Source organism: Doryrhamphus excisus, chromosome 11 (genome assembly GCF_030265055.1).
Source record: "Doryrhamphus excisus isolate RoL2022-K1 chromosome 11, RoL_Dexc_1.0, whole genome shotgun sequence".
NCBI lineage: Eukaryota > Metazoa > Chordata > Actinopteri > Syngnathiformes > Syngnathidae > Doryrhamphus > Doryrhamphus excisus.
Genome location: NC_080476.1, coordinates 19,669,922 through 19,691,455, shown reverse-complemented (window position 1 = coordinate 19,691,455; position 21,534 = coordinate 19,669,922). Strand labels below are relative to the sequence as shown.

Sequence of the window (21,534 nt, the reverse complement as noted above, 5' to 3'; positions counted from 1 at the left end):
GTAGTCAGTGTACAGCTTGTATAACAGTGTAAATTTACTGTCCCCTCAAAATAACTCAATACACAGACCTTAATGTCTAAACTGCAGGCAACAAAAGTGAATACACCCCTAAGTGAAAATGTCCAAATTGGGCCAAAAGTGTCAATATTTTGTGTGGCCACCATTATTTTCCAGCACTGTTCACCAGAGCTTCACAGGTTGCCACTGGAATCCTCTTCCACTCCTCCATGACGACATCACGGAGCTGGTGGATGTTAGAGACCTTGTGCTCCTTCACCTTCAGTTTGAGGATGCCCCACAGATGCTCAAAAGGATTTAGGTCCGGAGACATGCTTGGCCAGTCCATCACATTCACCCTTAACTTCTTTAGCAAAGCAGTGGTTGTCTTGGAGGTGTGTTTGGGGTCGTTGTCATGTTGGAATACTGCCCTGCGGCCCAGTTTCCGAAGGGAGGGATCATGCTCTGCTTCAGGATGTCACAGTACATGTTGGCATTCATGGTTCCCTCAATGAACTGTAGCTCCCCAGTGCCGGCAGCACTCATGCAGCCCCAGACCATGACACTCCCACCACCATGTTTGACTGTAGGTAAAACACACTCGTCTTTGTACTCCTCACCTGGTTTCCGCCACACACGCTTGACACCATCTGAACCAAATAAGCTTATCTTGGTCTCATCAGACCACAGGACATGGTTCCAGTAATCCATGTCTTTAGTCTGCTTATCTTCAGCAAACTGTTTGTGGGCTTTCTTATGCATCATCTTTAGAAGAGGCTTCTTTCTGGGATGACAGCCATGCAGACCAATTTGATGCAGAGTGCGACGTATGGTCTGAGCACTGACAGGTTGACCACCCATCCCTTCAACCTCTGCAGCAATGCTGGCAGCACTCAGGCGTCTATTTTCCAAAGACAACCTCTGGATATGACGCTGGGCACGTGCACTCAACTTCTTTGGTCGACCATGGCGAGGCCTGTTCTGAGTGGAACCTGTGATGTTAAACCGCTGTATGGTCTTGGCCACCGTGCTGCTGCTCAGTTTCAGAGTGTTGGCAATCTTCTTCTAGCCTAAGCCATCTTCGTGTAGCGCAGCAATTCTTTTTTTCAGATCCTCAGAGAGTTCTTTGCCATGCAGTGCCATGTTAAACTTCCAGTGACCAGTATGAGAGAGTGTGAGAGTGATAAAACCAAATTTAACACACATGCCCCCCATTCACACCTGAGACCTTGTAACAATAATGGGTCACATGACACTGGGGAAAGAAAATGGCTAATTGGGCCCAATTTGGACATTTTCACTTAGGGGTGTATTCACTTTTGTTGCCTGCAGTTTAGACATTAAGGTCTGTGTATTGAGTTATTTTGAGGGGACAGTAAATTTACACTGTTATACAAGATGTACACTGACTACTTTACATTGTAGCAAAGTTTCATTTCTTCAGTGTTGTCCCATGAAAAGATATAATAAAATATTTGCAGAAATGTGAGGGGTGTACTCACTTTTGTGACATACTGTATATATATGCCCCCCCCCGCCCCCCCCCCACACGCATACCTTCAGGTGTGAGAAGGTGACCTCTCCACCTTCATTGTAAAAATGTCACACCTCATCATGACAAAGTCGGTACTCAAAACATGAAAAGGCGAATGGGAAAATATCTTCATAAAGTACTTCGGAATGTACCAATAAATAAGATCCAGTACTTCTAAAACAGATTATGCTCATTTTTTTCCAACCCTTTGTATTGACTTGTGGGCTCCTGTAGAGCAGCGGCACACAATAACCTTTTTAACATAAGATAAAATATGCTCAGTGGGGAAAAATTTGCACAGTACAGAATCAATTAAGCAGTACAAAATACACAATATGTTAATATGAGGTATTATAGAAATACTTCACATACAACTTCATATATTGCATTTAATCAGATATGGAGTCTGGAATAAGTATACTAGTAAAGTATTGCACCTATTCCTGCTGGATTTTCCTTTTGATTTGTGCCAGAACTGTGACTTTTAATTAGCCCCGCCCACGTAGTCCGCCTCTCTGTGATGTCACAAATGAACACTTTAACCACGCCTTTTGAAACTGAGCGTTTTGACCCATCCCACGGCGAAGAAACTTTTGCGTCGTTCGACACGAGAATACTACATTCTAACTACATTTATAGGTCAGAAAAGTGTAAAAAGAAATACTACTCAAAAGGTATAGCTAAGAAATATACAAACAAATACCAATATGAGTTTAAAATTTAACAAAATTGATTATTTTAATGTTTTTTCCCGTAATGCATCGTGTCCAAGCAAAGCGTTCCGAGGTGCCTGCCGAGGTGCTGCAATGACGTCAGCCTCACTCTGGGTTGTGGGCTCTCACTGGTGGACAGAGACAGCATTGCAGTGCCATCCATTTAATTTTCTATGCCGCTTGTACTCCAACGAAATACTTTGCTCAGACGAAATGCATTATGAAACTTAAAAAAAAAATTTTGAGTGTTAAGTTGCTGTGTGATGAGTTAAGCGTTCTTTGTAAGAGTCGGACCGAAATCCTGATGTAACTTCCTGTCGGCCTGCCACTTTGTTACCATAGGAAACACGTTTTTAGCCACACGAAAAATATGAAATTTCTCAATAAGAATTCCTACTTTGCTGAAATTCACTTATCACTGTTGGGTCTTGAACAAAATAAGCACAATTAACTCTTGTTACTAAATTGTGGAAATTATGTATGATACAGTTAACGAGATGTCCTCATCACGGATGAGAAAGACTTGCATGAAATCAGTAGTATAAGTATAATATATATATTAAGTATACCTTTTGAGTGTTAAGTTGCTGTGTGATGAGTTAAGCGTTCTTTGTAAGAGTCGGACCGAAATCCTGATGTAACTTCCTGTCGGCCTGCCACTTTGTTACTGTAGGAAACACGTTTTTAGCCACACGAAAAATACTAAATTTCTCAATAAGAATTCCTACTTTGCTGAAATTCACTTATCACTGTTGGGTCTTGAACAAAATAAGCACAATTAACTGTTACTGTTACTAAATTGTGGATTATGTATGATACAGTTAACGAGATGTCCTCATCACGGATGAGAAAGACTTGCATGAAATCAGTAGTAAAAGTATAATATATATCTTAAGTATACCTTTTGAGTGTTAAGTTGCTGTGTGATGAGTTAAGCGTTCTTTGTAAGAGTCGGACCGAAATCCTGATGTAACATTGTGTCTGCCCGCCACTTTGTTACCATAGGAAACACATTTTTAGCCACACGAAAAATATGAAATTTCTCAATAAGAATTCCTACTTTGCTGAAATTCACTTATCACTGTTGGGTTTTGAACAAAATAAGCACAATTAACTCTTGTTACTAAATTGTGGAAATTATGTATGATACAGTTAACGAGATGTCCTCATCACGGATGAGAAGTACTTGCATGAAATCAGTAGTAAAAGTATAATATATATCTTAAGTATACCTTTTGAGTGTTAAGTTGCTGTGTGATGAGTTAAGCGTTCTTTGTAAGAGTCGGACCGAAATCCTGATGTAACTTCCTGTCGGCTTGCCACTTTGTTACCGTAGGAAACACATTTTTAGCCACACGAAAAATATTAAATTTCTCAATAAGAATTCCTACTTTGCTGAAATTCACTTATCACTGTTGGGTCTTGAACAAAATAAGCACAATTAACTGTTACTGTTACTAAATTGTGGATTATGTATGATACAGTTAACGAGATGTCCTCATCACGGATGAGAAGTATTTGCATGAAATCAGTAGTATAAGTATAATATATATCTTAAGTATACCTTTTGAGTGTTAAGTTGCCGTGTGATGAGTTAAGCGTTTTTTGTAAGATTCGGACCGAAATCCTGATGTAACTTTGTGTCTGCCCGCCACTTTGTTACCGTAGGAAACACATTTTTAGCCACACGAAAAATACTAAATTTCTCAATAAGAATTCCTACTTTGCTGAAATTCACTTATCACTGTTGGGTTTTGAACAAAATAAGCACAATTAACTCTTGTTACTAAATTGTGGAAATTATGTACGATACAGTTAACAAGATGTCCTCATCACGGATGAGAAGTACTTGCATGAAATCAGTAGTAAAAGTATAATATATATCTTAAGTATACCTTTTGAGTGTTAAGTTGCTGTGTGATGAGTTAAGCGTTCTTTGTAAGAGTCGGACCGAAATCCTGATGTAACTTCCTGTCGGCCTGCCACTTTGTTACCGTAGGAAACACATTTTTAGCCACACGAAAAATACTAAATTTCTCAATAAGAATTCCTACTTTGCTGAAATTCACTTATCACTGTTGGGTCTTGAGCAAAATAAGCACAATTAACTCTTGTTACTAAATTGTGGATTATGTATGATACAGTTAACAAGATGTCCTCATCACAGATGAGAAGTACTTATATAAGTATATATAAGTATAAAATATAAGATTTGTGTATTAACGGAGATAAAAGAAAATACAAAGGAGAAAAAAAAATAGCCGTCTCAGATGAAAAGCCCGACATTGCAATGAAGTCCACAACCCGACCTCTGACCCTGACTTCATGACCCCCCCTTGTCATGAGGTTTTACTGGGACTGAGAACAACAGCTGTCTCGGAGATGTGAGGCCGCGTCCAAAAATTAGAGCAGTAATGTCATATTGAACAAGCCTGTTGACGTTTTCATATTTCATAAATGTCCGTTTTCCAAGAAACACTTAACGGGTCTTCTGGGCGCTATTGTGTTTTCTACACCATTACCCAATGCCCAGTGCAAGCGTTTTTGCACCATGTGGAAAAAGTTGATTCATGTCATTGGAGAGTTACTGCAGTGTTGAAGTATTTGGCTGCGTTGTTTGTAGTTCTCACTACTGTTAAACATGTGGTTCTCTAGAGTGTGACTGCGGGGGCCGATGGAAGCCTTCAAATTTCATAAAAACATGTCCGGATTTCCTGACCTCATCTGTCATTCCGCATGGCCGTGAGTGGCTGCTGACATGTGATTCATAGATACGTACATTAGTATCAATGTTCCATATTGATGCAGTATATGCATATATTCATATATATCGTACTTGCCTGTAGAAAAAAGTTACCATATTTTCCGGACTATAAATCACACTTTTTTTATAGGTTGGCTGTTCCAGCAACTTATACTCCAGAGCGACTTATAAATGAAAAAAAAAAATATATATATATATATATATATATACTGTATTTTCCGGACTATAAATCGCACTTTTTTTATAGGTTGGCTGTTCCAGCAACTTATACTCCAGAGCGACTTATAAATGAATAAATAAATAATATATACGATATTTTCCAGACTATAAATCACACTTTTTTTCATAGGTTGGCTGTTCCTGTGACTTATACTCCAGAGCGACTTATGTTTTTTTCTACCTAATTATGCATTTTTGGCCTTGTGCGACTTATACTCCAGTATGACTAAAATAAAAGAATAAATTAAAAAAAAGAGAATAAAAGAAAATAAACCATCAATTTTCTTTTTTTGTGGTTAAAAAAAGAAATCAATAAATTAAAAAAATAAAAAAATAAAAAATCCATCATTTTTTTTTTGTGGTTAAAAAAATAAATACATTTAAAAAAGAGGGGGTAAAAAAAGAAAAAAATCCATCAAGTTTCTTTTTTTCGGGTTTTTTGTGGTTAAAAAAATAAAACAATAAATAAAAAAAGAGAAAAAAAGAAAAAAATCCATCAATTTTCTTTTTTTTGTGGTTAAAAAAAATCAATAAATTAAAAAAAGAGAAAAAAAATCCATCAATTTTCTTTTTTGTGGTTAAAAAAAGAAATCAATAAATTAAAAAAAGAGAAAAAAATCCATCAATTTTCTTTTTTTGTGGTTAAAAAAATAAATAAATTTTAAAAAGAGGGGGAAAAAAAGAAAAAAATCCATCAAGTTTCTTTTTTGGGGGGGTTTTGTGGTTACAAAAAAATAAAACAATAAATAAAAAAGAGGAAAAAAGAAAATAAACCATCAATTTTCTTTTTTTGTGGTTAAAAAAAGAAATCAATAAATTAAAAAAGAGAAAAAAAATCCATCAATTTTCTTTTTTTGTGGTTAAAAAAATGAATTTTAAAAAGAGGGGGGAAAAAAGAAAAAAATCCATCAAGTTTCTTTTTTGGGTTTTTTTTGTGGTTAAAAAAATAAAACAATAAATAAAAAAAAGAGGAAAAAAGAAAATAAAGCATCAATTTTCTTTTTTTGTGGTTAAAAAAAGAAATCATTTAATTAAAAAAAGAGAAAAAAATGCATACATTTTCTTTTTTGTGGTTAAAAAAAGAAATCAATAAATTAAAAAAAGAGAAAAAAATCCATCAATTTTCTTTTTTGTGGTTAAAAAAATAAATACATTTTAAAAAAAGGGGGAAAAAAAGAAAAAAATCCATCAAGTTTCTTTTTTGGGGGGTTTTTGTGGTTACAAAAAAATAAAACAATAAATAAAAAAAGAGGAAAAAAAGAAATCAAACCATCAATTTTCTTTTTTTGTGGTTAAAAAAAGAAATCAATAAATTAAAAAAAGAAAAAAAATCCATCAATTTTCTTTTTTTGTGGTTAAAAAAATAAATAAATTTTTAAAAGAGGGGAAAAAAAGAAAAAATCCATCAAGTTTCTTTTTTGGGGGGTTTTTGTGGTTAAAAAAATAAAACAATAAATAAAAAAAGAGGAAAAAAAGAAAATAAACCATCATTTTCTTTTTTTGTGGTTAAAAAAAGAAATCAATAAATTAAAAAAAGAGAAAAAAATCCATCAATTTTCTTTTTTTGTGGTTAAAAAAATAAAAAAAATTTTAAAAAGAGGGGAAAAAAGAAAAAAAAATCCATCAAGTTTCTTTTTTGGGGTTTTTTTGTGGTTAAAAAAATAAAAAAATAAATAAAAAAAGAGGAAAAAAAGAAAATAAGCCATCAATTTTCTTTTTTTGTGGTTAAAAAAGAAATCAATAAATTAAAAAAAGAGGAAAAAAATCCATCAATTTTCTTTTTTCGTGGTTAAAAAAAATAATTAAAAAAGAAAAAAATCCATCAATTTTCTTTTTTTGTGGTTAAAAAAAGAAATCAATAAATAAAAAAAGAGAAAAACAATCCATTAATTTTCTTTTTTCGTGGTTAAAAAAAATAATTAAAAAAGAAAAAAAATCCATCAATTTTCTTTTTTTGTGGTTAAAAAAATAAAACAATAAATAAAAAAAAAGGAGAAAAAAAAGGAAATAATCCATCAATCTTCTTTTTTTTTTAATATTACAGCAAAGAGAGCTCTGATATTCCCATTTCTTGTTCCGGCATTCCTACATAGAACTTCCTTAAGGTCCAACAGTGCAAAATGGGAATTGAAATTTTGATCAGGAATGGATACCTGTTCAGCTGTACGGTGGAAGTTCTACTCATTCATTCGCCGTCATTCATTCATTCATTCATTCATTCCAATTGGAATGATGACATCATAGTGTGATGCTATTTATAGCTTTGTCTGCACCTTTCAGACTGCTTGGATATCCGAGCTGCCCGGACTTTAATGGATAATGACCACTACGCGCTGGACAAGCTGAAGAGACGCGTTCTGGAGTACTTGGCCGTTCGACAGCTCAAAGCTTCACTAAAGGTTCCACTTTGTTTATTATTATTATTATTATTATTATTATTATTATTATTATTATTATGATTTGGATGTTACAGTTTTTTAAAGACTTTATGCGTGTTGCTAGGGTCCCATCCTTTGCTTTGTGGGACCACCAGGAGTTGGTAAGACCAGTGTTGGGCGTTCCATCGCTAAGACTCTCGGTAGAGAGTTCCACCGTATTGCCCTCGGCGGCGTGTGCGACCAGTCTGACATTCGGGGTCACAGGTATGTGTTTTTTTAAATAGTAACAATACAAACCCAATTCAAGACTACATTGCTACGTTGGGGGATATCGAATAAGCGCCATAAAATAGGAGAAAGTAACAAACAAAAGGTCTTTAGGCCACATGTTTGGCCGTCATATAAACGTCTGAGAGGACCATAAAAAACAAACATGGCCATCATTTGGGTCACGCCGACCGTCTTTGTAGCTCTGCCAAATCAGCTGTTAGCTTGACAGGCTTTTGAATGGAACCATCGACATGGCAGCACTATTGGACCATAGCGTTTAACAATGACAGTCGTTCTATCCATCTATCCATCTATCCATCTATCGTTCTATCTATCTATCCATCCATCCATCTATGCATCTATCTATCTATCTATCTATCCATCTATCGTTCTATCTATCTATCCATCCATCCATCTATGCATCTATCTATCTATCTATCCATCTATCGTTCTATCTATCTATCCATCCATCCATCTATGCATCTATCTATCTATCTATCCATCTATCGTTCTTTCTATCCATCCATCCATCCATCCATCTAGCTATCGTTCTATCTATATCTATCATTCTATCTATCTATCTATCCATCCATCTATCCATCTATCGTTCTTTCTATCTATCCATCCATCTATCGTTCTATCTATCTATCCATCCATCTATCCATCTATCGTTCTTTCTATCTATCCATCCATCGTTCTATCTATCTATCCATCCATCTATCCATCTATCGTTCTTTCTATCTATCCATCCATCTATCCATCTATCCATCTATCGTTCTTTCTATCTATCCATCCATCTATCGTTCTATCTATCTATCCATCCATCCATCCATCTATCCATCTATCGTTCTTTCTATCTATCCATCCATCTATCGTTCTATCTATCTATCCATCCATCTATCCTTCTTTCTATCTATCCATCCATCTATCGTTCTTTCTATCTATCCATCCATCTATCGTTCTATCCATCTATCGTTCTATCTATCCATCCATCCATCCATCTATCTATCGTTCTATCTATATCTATCGTTCTATCTATCTATCTATCATTCTATCCATCCATCCATCTATCCATCTATCGTTCTTTCTATCATCCATCCATCCATCTATCGTTCTATCTATATCTATCGTTCTATCTATCTATCATTCTATCCATCCATCCATCTATCGTTCTATCTATCATTCTATCTATCGTTCTATCTATCTATCATCCATCATTCTATCTATGTCCATCGTTCTATCTATCCATCCATCTATCGTTCTATCTATATCTATCGTTCTATCATTCTATCCATCCATCCATCTATCGTTCTATCTATCCATCCATCATTCTATCTATGTCCATCATTCTATCTATCCAGCCATCTATCGTTCTATCTATATCTTTCGTTCTATCTATCATTCTATCTATCTATCTATCCATCCATCTATCCATCTATCGTTCTTTCTATCTATCCATCCATCTATCGTTCTATCTATCTATCCATCCATCTATCCATCTATCGTTCTTTCTATCTATCCATCCATCGTTCTATCTATCTATCCATCCATCTATCCATCTATCGTTCTTTCTATCTATCCATCCATCTATCCATCTATCCATCTATCCATCTATCGTTCTTTCTATCTATCCATCCATCTATCGTTCTATCTATCCATCCATCCATCCATCTATCCATCTATCGTTCTTTCTATCTATCCATCCATCTATCGTTCTATCTATCTATCCATCCATCTATCCTTCTTTCTATCTATCCATCCATCTATCGTTCTTTCTATCTATCCATCCATCTATCGTTCTATCCATCTATCGTTCTATCTATCCATCCATCTATCTATCGTTCTATCTATCCATCCATCTATCGTTCTATCCATCTATCGTTCTATCTATCCATCCATCTATCTATCGTTCTATCTATCCATCCATCTATCTATCGTTCTATCTATATCTATCTATCTATCATTCTATCCATCCATCCATCTATCCATCTATCGTTCTTTCTATCATCCATCCATCCATCTATCGTTCTATCTATATCTATCGTTCTATCTATCTATCATTCTATCCATCCATCCATCTATCGTTCTATCTATCATTCTATCTATCGTTCTATCTATCTATCATCCATCATTCTATCTATGTCCATCGTTCTATCTATCCATCCATCTATCGTTCTATCTATATCTATCGTTCTATCATTCTATCCATCCATCCATCTATCGTTCTATCTATCCATCCATCATTCTATCTATGTCCATCATTCTATCTATCCATCCATCTATCGTTCTATCTATATCTTTCGTTCTATCTATCATTCTATCTATCTATCTATCCATCCATCTATCGTTCTATCTATATCTATCGTTCTATCTATCTATCGATCTATCATTCTATCCATCCATCCATCCATCTATCGTTCTATCTATCCATCCATCATTCTATCTATGTCCATCGTTCTATCTATCCATCCATCTATCGTTCTATCTATGTCTATCGTTCTATCTATCATTCTATCTATCTATCCATCCATCCATCTATCGTTCTATCTATCCATCAATCTATTGTTCTATCTATGTCTATCGTTCTGTCTATATCTATCGTTCTATCTATATTTATCGTTCTATCTATCCATCCATCTATCGTTCTATCTATGTCTATCGTTCTGTCTATATCTATTGTTCTATCGTTCTATCTATCCATCCATCCATCCATCATTCTATCTATATCTATCATTCTATCCATCCATCCATCATTCTATCTATATCTATCGTTCTATCTATATCTATCGTTCTATCTATCCATCCATCTATTGTTCTATGTCTATCGTTCTGTCTAAATCTATCGTTCTATCTATATCCATCGTTCTATCTAGCCATCCATCTATCCATCCATCGTTCTATCTATCTATCTATCTATGATTAGAATAAAGAGGATGAGAATGTCACTCATCATTAATGTCCTCAAACACCTAAAAAAAAGTAAGAACACCAAAAAACACCAAAAGAAATGTAGAAAATATAAAATAGTCATGGAAAGCCTGCGTCTCTGTCATCCAGGTTGACCGTAATGAAGACTAGAAAGCACCTCTTGCTTCAGAAAGCATAATTGTAATTGTAATAATAAAAAATGTCATCCCATATCTCATTGCTAGCTACCGCTTTGCTAGCCAAGGCTTAAAGAAATCAAAGAGAAGCTGAGGTAGTCTGCCCACGTCTGCTTTAGACGTCTTCCGTACTTGAAAGCAACGTGAAGGAGACTAGTTCCAAATGGAAACCATGTGTGGAGCACACCAACCGTGTGTGACATGAACTTCCAAGATCTTGCAGGAATCAAGCGTGGATTTATAGGACCTTTAAATGCCATCTTACTCGGCCTTCGTCAAATAAAATTTGACACTTATGAACGGTTTCTCAACACAGAATGTGGTCTTCACTCGCCTATTATTAAGGGTATCTCTTAATATTACCGTTGAAAGCAGGGGTGTCAAAACTACCGCCCGCAGGCCAAATGCGGTACACCGTGCATTTTTTACTGGCCCGTATTCAAGTGTAAAATTAGAATAGACTATGCCGCACACATAACATGTGCTTCTCAGTTCAAACACTAGGTGGAGCTAGCGTCTCCACGAAGAATGCGATCACAGAATAAATAATAAAATAATAAAATAATAAAATAATAAAATAATAAAATAATAAAATAATAAAATAATAAAATAATAAAATAATAAAATAATAAAATAATAAAATTAAATGATTAGATCATTAAATACAAATAAAATAAATAAAATAATTAAATGATTAAATAAGATAATTAAATACAAAGAAAAGAAAATAAATAAATAAAAAAAGAAAATTGATTTTTCTCTTTTTAAAATTAATTTTAACCACAAAAAAGAAAATTGATGGATTTAAAAAAAAAATCCTCTTTATTTATTGTTTTATTTCTTTAACCACAAAAAAAAACAAAGAAAACTGATGGATTTCTTCTTTTTTTCTACTCTTTTTTAATTAATTTTATTAACCACAAAAAAGAAAATTTATGGATTTGTAATTTTTTTTCTCTTTTTTTATTTATTGATTTATTTTTTTAACCACAAAAAAAGAAAATTGATGGAGTTTTTTTTCTCTTTTTTTTAATTTATTGTTTTATTTTTTTAACCACAAAAAACAAAAAAAAGACAACTGATGGATTTTTTCTTTTTCTTCTCTTTTTTAATTAATTGTTTTTAACCACAAAAAAATATAATTGATGGATTTTTAATTTTTTTTCTCTTTTTTTATTTATTGATTTATTTTTTTAACCACAAAAAAGAAAATTGATGGATTTTTTTTCTCTTTTTTAAAAATTTATTGTTTTATTTTTTTAACCACAAAAAAAACAAAAAAAAGACAACTGATGGATTTTTTCTTTTTCTTCTCCTCTTTTTTAATTAATAGTTTTTAACCACAAAAAAATATAATTGATGGATTTTTTATTTTTTTTTCTCTTTATTTATTGATTTCTTTTTTTAACCACAAAAAAGAAAATTGATGGATTTTTTTTCTCTTTTTTTTTAAATTTATTGTTTTATTTTTTAACCACAAAAAAAACAAAAAAAAGACAATTGATGGATTTTTTCTTTTTCTTCTCCTCTTTAATTAATTGTTTTTAACCACAAAAAATATAATTGATGGATTTTTTATTTTTTTTTCTCTTTTTTTATTTATTGATTCCTTTTTTTTACCACAAAAAAGAAAATTGATGGATTTTTTCCTCTTTTTTTTAATTTATTGTTTTATTTATTTAACCACAAAAAACAAAAAAAAGACAATTGATGGATTTTTTCTTTTTCTTCTTCTCTTTTTTAATTAATAGTTTTTAACCACAAAAAATATAATTGATGGATTTAAAAAAAAAATTTCCTCTTTTTTTATTTATTGATTTCTTTTTTTAACCACAAAAAAAGAAAAAAAGACAACTGATGGATTTTTTCTTTTTCTTCTCCTCTTTTTTAATTAATTGTTTTTAACCACAAAAAATATAATTGATGGATTTTTAATTTTTTTTTCTCTTTATTTATTGATTTTTTTTAACGACAAAAAATAAAAAAAATTTTCTCTTTTTAAAATTTATTGTTTTATTTTTTTAACCACAAAAAACAAAAAAAAGACAACTGATGGATTTTTTCTTTTTCCCCTCCTCTTTTTTTAATTGATTTATTTTTTTAAACCAGAAAAAAAAGAAAAATCTGTCTTCATCCTCTTATTGGAGTCAACCCATCCTTGTGTCTCCAGACGTACGTACGTTGGCAGCATGCCGGGCCGCATCATCAACGGCTTGAAGACAGTGGGGGTCAATAATCCAGTTTTCCTCCTGGATGAAGTGGACAAACTGGGGAAAAGCCTCCAAGGCGATCCTGCAGCTGCACTGCTCGAGGTCAGATTCCTTTTCATCACCTGAACCTAACCCTGAGATGACCTTTTCTGGAAAAGCTAAGCTTCGGATCTGGATCTCCCCGTAGGTGCTAGACCCGGAGCAGAACCACAGCTTCACAGACCACTATCTCAACGTGGCGTTTGATCTCTCTCAAGTTCTTTTTATCGCCACTGCCAACACCACGGCGACTATTCCCCCCGCCCTCCTGGACAGGATGGAAGTGCTGCAGGTGCCGGGTGAGTTCAGCGTTGGGGAGGGGGGGGGGGGGGTCGCGCCGCTCACAACGTTAGCACGAACATCAAACGTGTACTGCGAGTGTGTTGTCCAGCTGTGTGTCCAATCACGATTCGATACGCCGATGTTGCGTACGTTATGCAACGTGATGTGCTGCAAGGTCAGATTTGGAACCGGTCGGTGGTAAAGTGTTGATTAGGATTTGATTAGGATCAGTAACTGTTACATTTGTTCACTTCCTGCTTTCCATAATATAGTTTTTTTTTTATTAAATTAAATTAAATTAATTAAATCCTACCCCTCCATCTGGTACTTTTACAATCAGTAACTGTTACATTTGTTCACTTCCTGCTTTCCATATTATAGTTTAATTTTGTTTTATTAAATTAAATTAAATTTTTTTGGTTTGTTTGTTTTGGACCTCTGAACCCAGCAGCTTATTAAATTAAATTAAGCTTATTAAATCCTACCCCTCCTTCTGGTACTAACTGTTACATTTGTTCACTTCCTGCTTTCTTAATACAATTTGAGTTTTTTTTTTTTAATTTTTATTTTTTTTGTCCCATACCGAAGTACGAGGTGATATGACATTTTTAGCTAATTGTTTATTTTTAGCCTTATGCATTATTTTAGCTGTTTGAAGATGAACTATATCAGCAAGTTGAAGGATTTGTGATTTTAGAAACAAGTTAGTATGTTCTCTGTAGGCGGCATTATGAATTATCCTTACTGGCCTTTTTTTGCAGTACATTTAGCGAGTGAAGATTGCTTTTACAGTTATTTTTATAGTTATCCGTCACACTTTCAATGTCTACACCGTCTATTAGTATTCTTAGTCTTTTCTGCTGTTACTAAACAACATGATTTTAGTTTTACTTAAGTTCAAGGACAAAATTCATGCGAATGAAATGACGGGATTTGTGTTCCAGGCTACACCCAGGAAGAGAAGGTGGAGATAACTCACCGGCACCTGATCCCAAACCAACTGGAGCAGCACGGACTAACGGATAAACAACTGCATATCCCGGCAGACACTACAAAGGAAATCATAAACAGGTACACGCTAACTTCAGGAAGACGTCCGGGACACCTGTCTATTCCCGAAACGTATCAGGATATTGGGTTGGAAGAGTCTGTGTGAGGCCTCGCTTCCATGCGAGCACAGCTGGTAGCTCGCATTGGAATTCCGCAGAGTCGTTATCGGAGGCCGTCATTAAGTTGTCAAGGGCTTGATTGACTACTTGTATCTCGCTGGCACGGAGCGAGAACATCTGTCAAACTAATACGCAACCTTCATCCATTAGACAGGTGGTCTTCCCGTTTATGGCGTTCCCTGGTTCCAAACGCACGCCCATGAATTCATTAGAGACTTCATTTTGGTTTGGAAGCACTCGACTGACTTGGGAATTAGCTACTAGCATGCGTAGCGGGTGGCTGCACGAGCGACGATTACAGGGGTGTCCAAAATGCAGCTCCGGGCGCCATTTGTGTCCGGTGCTCCTATTGATGTTGTTTATCCCGACAGGTACACGCGTGAGGCGGGCGTGCGCTCCCTGGAAAGGAAGATGGGAGCGATCTGTCGAGCCGTGGCCGTGAAGATCGCTGAAAACCAGAGAGATTCCAAGAGCGAGGATTTGACCTCTGAGAGTCAAACACAGCAAGGAGGTAAGATGCCGCAGATGAAGATGATGACCTCCGCTACTTGATAGGGTAGACTTCCACCCACTACTTGATAGGGTAGACTTCCACCCACTACTTGATAGGGTAGACTTCCACCCACTACTTGATAGGGTAGACTTCCACCCACTACTTGATAGGGTAGACTTCCACCCACTACTTGATAGGATGGACCTCCGCTACTTGATAGGGTGGACCTCCGCTACTTGGTAGGGTGGACCTCCGCTACTTGGTAGGGTGGACCTCCGCTACTTGATAGGGTGGACCTCCGCTACTTGGTAGGGTGGACCTCCGCTACTTGATAGGGTTTACTTCCGCTACTTGATAGGGTGGACCTCCGCTACTTGATAGGGTGGACCTCCGCTACTTGATAGGGTGGACCTCCGCTACTTGGTAGGGTAGACCTCCACTACTTGATAGGGTAGACCTCCACTACTTGATAGGGTAGACCTCCACTACTTGATAGGGTAGACCTCCACTACTTGATAGGATAGACCTCCTCCTCCTCTACTTGATAGGGTATACTTCCGCTACTTGATAGGGTATACTTCCGCTACTTGATAGGGTATACTTCCGCTACTTGATAGGGTATACTTCCGCTACTTGATAGGATGGACCTCCGCTACTTGATAGGGTGGACCTCCGCTACTTGGTAGGGTAGACCTCCGCTACTTGATAGGGTAGACCTCCACTACTTGATAGGGTAGACCTCCACTACTTGATAGGGTAGACCTCCACTACTTGATAGGATAGACCTCCTCCTCCTCTACTTGATAGGATAGACCTCCGCTACTTGATAGGGTGGACCTCCGCTGCTTGATAGGGTAGACTACTTGATAGGATAGACCTCCTCCTCCTCTACTTGATAGGGTGGACCTCCGCTACTTGATAGGGTATACTTCCGCTACTTGATAGGGTATACTTCCGCTACTTGATAGGATGGACCTCCGCTACTTGATAGGGTGGACCTCCGCTACTTGGTAGGGTAGACCTCCGCTACTTGATAGGGTAGACCTCCACTACTTGATAGGGTAGACCTCCACTACTTGATAGGGTAGACCTCCACTACTTGATAGGGTAGACCTCCTCCTCCTCTACTTGATAGGATAGACCTCCGCTACTTGATAGGGTGGACCTCCGCTGCTTGATAGGGTAGACTACTTGATAGGATAGACCTCCTCTACTTGATAGGATAGACCTCCACTACTTGATAGGATAATATCAGGTGAGTTTAAACAGACCATTTTCTTGGTTAGCATGAGAGCCGAGGAAATACTGCTGGATTAGGTGCACATTCTAGAAGATCTAGAAAGCTTTGTGTGCTTGGTTATTTTGTGTAGCTGCTCTATAGGAGTCCACAACTCAATACAAAGCATCATAGGTCCCCTTGAACTGGAACCATGTGCTTCAGATAACGTTCTTCTTGGTTCAGCTTTGTTGAAGTTCCTGTCTGTGAGGGGGGGGTGGAAGCTGATGCGTTATTATTTACTGAACAGATAAGACGGCACCCCCGGAGATGCCCATCGTGATCGACCATGCGGCCCTCAAAGACATCCTTGGAGCGCCGATCTTCGACATGGAGGTAATCGGATCATTCGGGTTAAGTTCGTAAATCCTCGGACATGATTGAAAGTCGATCTCCAAATGTTGTAATCCCCCCCCCCCAAAAAAAAAAAAAACAATTGTTGTTGTGAGTCTTTGAGCTCGACATCTGCTCTAAATCATTTTTATTTCGATGCGCCTCCTGTTATGTCACTCTTTTTTACACATTTATGACCTCATTTGGAAAAGAGGACTTCTTTTATTGAGGTCTGCCCCCCCCCCCTCATAAAATGTATGTGTGGGTCCTATATGTGTATGTGGTTTAGGTGTCGGAGCGTCTCACCCTACCCGGCGTGGCCCTCGGTCTTGCCTGGACCCCTTTTGGCGGGGAGATCATGTTCGTGGAGGCCAGTCGCACGGAGGGCGAAGGTCAGCTGACGCTCACGGGGCAGCTCGGAGACGTCATGAAGGAATCGGCGCATCTGTCAATCAGCTGGCTCCGAGCCAACGCCAAAACCTACCAGCTCACCAACAGTGAGTCCTGTAACGACACACGACATGCGGCGATACGAGTGTGGACGTTTGTTTGTCGCCGACAGTGGCGGGGGGGCCGGACCCGCTAGAAGGCACAGACATCCATCTCCACTTCCCCGCCGGAGCCGTCACCAAGGACGGCCCCTCTGCCGGGGTTACCATAGTAACCTGCCTGGCCTCTCTGTTTAGTGGGCGACTGGTGCGATCCGATGTGGCCATGACCGGAGAGATCACGCTTCGAGGGTTGGTGCTGCCGGTGGGTCACCACACACACACACACACACGCATGATGATGTACGGTCACCCCTCGCCGCACCGCAGTTTGAGGATCGCCGCCACATTCCGTCGCTCTTTTTCAAAAAAGAATGCATAAACGATTGCGGTTGTCGATGGAATCGGGAGTCACGGCGTGCCAAATCCTAGCTCACAACTATGGTGCGTTCAAGGACCACCAATTGAAGTGGGGAAAAAGGATCATCAGACATACACATGTAAAAATGGCGGCCATTACAGCAGTGGGAAATTACATTTTTAACATATTTATACATTTTATACATTTTCATAGACTTATGGTAATTGTGATGTTTTCTATTTTTTTTTAAAATAATTATATTTTTAACAAAAATATGCATATTTTCGTAATCCTGTATGCTGTATGTCGCCTACTTTATTCTCTTCTTTGAACGTTCCAAACAGAAGCGACCTTTCAACCAATCAAAAGACTGCTGTGCGTAGCTCCACCCCTTAAGTGCAGTACCCATGCCGTCCACCGACAGAGGGAGCCAAACATTCGCTTTGTTTCACTACGTTGCTTTTAACAACCCGGAAACGTCACAGAATGCGTGTCAATACCTCGACCAATCAGACGTCTCTGCCTTCCTCAGGTGGGCGGGATCAAAGACAAGGTCCTGGCGGCGCACAGGGCGGGCGTGAAGCGAGTCATCCTCCCCAAACGCAACGAAAAGGACCTGGACGAGCTGCCGGCGAACGTGCGGGCCGACCTCGACTTCGTCACCGCCGGCGACCTGGATCAGGTGCTGAACGCCGCCTTCGACGGAGGCTTCCCGGGGACGGTCGGCACGCAAGCGCTGCCTCAGCTGAGTAGCAAGTTGTAAACGCAGCCGCTGGTGCTGCGCGCCACCTAGCGGCCGACGGCTGTAATGACACACATGTAAATCTGACTAGGGATAAAGAGCATATAAAAGATGAGTCAAATGGAATCAAATAAAAAATGTTTTAGAGGTTTGTGACGAAAATAAAGACGTTTGAACTTCTTATATTTCCTGATGAGTCTGTCAGCGGAAGTGTTTTTGTTTTCCCATAAAACACACACAGTAATGTCAACCATGTGTAGTCGGGGTGTTTTTAAGAGAATATTTTATATCAAAAGTTTATTGGACTAAACAATGTAGTGGTGTAGAAATATGAAAAACAAATGTCATTTTATGGGAATAACAATATAAAGAAAATGTACATACATATGTGCGGTGATTGGCTGGCCACCAGTCCAGGGTGTACCCCGCCTCTCGCCCGAAGACAGCTGGGATAGGCTCCAGCACCCCCGCAACCCTTGTGAGGAAAAGCGGTAGAAAATGAATGAATGAATGTACATACATATACATACATACACACATAAATATATACACACACATGTTCACATCTACTCTTAAACACACACACACATATATATGTATATGTGCACATACAATACATACATACACAAACACACATAGTACATATATATGTTCATATCTACACACATCTATATATGTATGTATGTATATATATACACATACAGATATGTTCAAATCTACACACACACACACATATATATATATATACACACAACATACATACATATATATGTTCAAATCTACACATACATAAATGCATCCATATATAAACATATATACCTACATATACATACATACACACACATATCTATATATCTATATATGTATGTATATATATATACATACATATATCTATATATGTATGTGTATATATATATACATACATATATCTATATATGTATGTATATATATATACATACATATATCTATATATGTATGTATATATATATACATACATATATCTATATATGTATGTATATATATATACATACATATATCTATATATGTATGTATATATATACATACATATATCTATATATGTATGTATATATATATACATACATATATCTATATATGTCTATATATGTATATATATACATACATATATCTATATATGTATGTATATATATATACATACATATATCTATATATGTATGTATATATATATACATACATATATCTATATATGTATGTATATATATATACATACATATATCTATATATGTATGTATATATATATACATACATATATCTATATATGTATGTGTATATATATACATACATATATCTATATATGTATGTGTATATATATACATACATATATCTATATATGTATGTATATATATATACACACATATCTATATATGTATGTATATATATATATATACACATATCTATATATGTATGTATATATATATACACATACACATATCTATATATGTATGTATATATATATACACATATATCTATATATGTATATATATATATATACACATATCTATATATGTATGTATATATATATACACATATATCTATATATGTATGTATATATATATACATCTATATATGTATGTATATATATATACATCTATATATGTATGTATATATATATATACACATATGTCTATATATGTATGTATATATACATACACATATATATATATATAGTACATACATACATACATATATAAATACACACACATACATACGTAGGTATATATAGGTCGTATGTGTATGTGTCTCCACCTGTTGATGCCGATCAGAGACGGCTTGTCGTGCTGCCTCAGTCCCTTCCGGAACCAGCGGATGGTGTTGACCATGACCATGTTGCCAGCCTGCTTTAAATTAGGAGGACAGAGAAAGTACCCATAAATAAACCTCAGAAACAAAGAAGTCTTCTATGTTGTTTCGGTGATATCGTCAATCTATGTATTCACTGAACAAGTGGAGTTTTCAGGCTAATGTTAGCGCCAGGGCTAAAGTTAGCCTAGCTTCATGAATTTAGCCTTACACTTATAAGCCTCTTGACCAGCCGTGATTACATGTGTGGCCAGCGGGTAACCACGGCCTGTAAAGGGAACACACACGAAAACGAAGCGTATCCAAGTCACCTTCGGAAGGCGTGGATAAATCAGCAATCTTCCCAAAATAAGGCTTGTCTAAATCAACGTACCCCAGACGGACGTCCATTAGCACAGAAGCTAATACCGGTCGGCTGTGCAAGACTTCCTGTTGCTCGTCAAAATTCCCGCCCACTCCAAGACTGGAGAAGAAACGGAGCGCCGTGATTGGTCAGCACGCGTCATGTGCTTTTTGGCCGCCATTGAATGGCTAGCTGTCATTGGCCATCCCACCGCGTGGGAACGTACACAACTTTAGCTCGGCTAAAAGAAGCTAATGGCTAAAAGAAGCTAATCAGAGTTTTGGAGTTGAGTTCCGGCTGGAGTTCCGTACCAGTTACACCCAGGGGTGCTGACGGGAATTCTGGGTCTCATGAAAAAATAGTTTTTTAATAATGGTATATTATTCGTACATACATGGAATTGCACTAACTTGTTCCTGGTTCTACAAGGTACCCGGATGAGCACGTACCTCTGCGCCGATTTATCGATACTGTTTACGAAGTATGGCCACTGTTTTACTTGCTTAGTTCCAACACAGTTTGTGTATCTAAATACAGTACTGATGTACTGATTTGCGTAAACTTTTTATAACCTTTTAAATGTGCTTTTTTTTCCTACCGTTATTAGAGCCCTGCAGACATGAAATTGTTGTTCAACCTTCCAACACCAGGGGTCACTGTTACTCCAGAATGATCATGGCGTGGACTGCAGTGGTGCTGCATGCATCAGGGACATCAACAAAGGTGAGTGAGCAATCTGCTATGATGTGACTGTTTTACCATCAATTTAACTGTTTTCACTATCCATGTCTTTTGTAAAAGAGCCTACTAAAACTCAAATTACATGTGTTTTCATAAAAAAGTCACTGTACATAACCAATCAATGAAAAGTTAGTATGTTATGGTGTTATACAATGTGTTTACTCATTTCAATTATTTATTTCTCCTCGTGCTGCCCAGTTGAATAATTTCTCATTTATTCAGGGTGATCAAGTTTGTGG

The 21,534-nt window shown here is 36.7% G+C and overlaps 1 protein-coding gene and 1 long non-coding RNA gene across 7 annotated transcripts in view; one reads left to right on the top strand and one right to left on the bottom strand.

The window, feature by feature from the left end:
• The window catches only part of lonp2 (lon peptidase 2, peroxisomal), a 28,201-nt gene extending 9,632 nt beyond the window's left edge, over positions 1-18,569 (top strand). Inside the window, exons 8-17 of one of the 3 annotated variants that reach the window (XM_058088150.1) lie at positions 7,508-7,626; positions 7,730-7,869; positions 13,150-13,291; positions 13,377-13,527; positions 14,455-14,581; positions 15,051-15,190; positions 16,699-16,784; positions 17,071-17,278; positions 17,344-17,534; positions 18,163-18,569. In XM_058088150.1, coding sequence (XP_057944133.1) covers positions 7,508-7,626; positions 7,730-7,869; positions 13,150-13,291; positions 13,377-13,527; positions 14,455-14,581; positions 15,051-15,190; positions 16,699-16,784; positions 17,071-17,278; positions 17,344-17,534; positions 18,163-18,393 — 1,535 coding nt within the window. In that variant the 3' untranslated portion in view covers positions 18,394-18,569. The remainder of the gene's footprint in view (positions 1-7,507; positions 7,627-7,729; positions 7,870-13,149; positions 13,292-13,376; positions 13,528-14,454; positions 14,582-15,050; positions 15,191-16,698; positions 16,785-17,070; positions 17,279-17,343; positions 17,535-18,162) is intronic. The other 2 variants (XM_058088149.1, XM_058088151.1) reach the window with 2 other exon arrangements.
• On the bottom strand, positions 12,119-20,627 carry LOC131138872 (uncharacterized). Of its 4 annotated transcripts, none has more exons than XR_009132146.1 (5): positions 20,585-20,627; positions 20,158-20,249; positions 18,757-18,847; positions 18,131-18,433; positions 12,119-17,285 (listed from the first exon to the last, which is right to left on the bottom strand). It is a non-coding gene; the product is annotated as an uncharacterized LOC131138872 (long non-coding RNA). The 4 variants fall into 4 exon arrangements; XR_009132143.1 differs by having other exon boundaries at positions 20,158-20,246; XR_009132144.1 differs by having other exon boundaries at positions 20,523-20,614.
• Between the last annotated feature and the right edge of the window lie 907 nt (positions 20,628-21,534).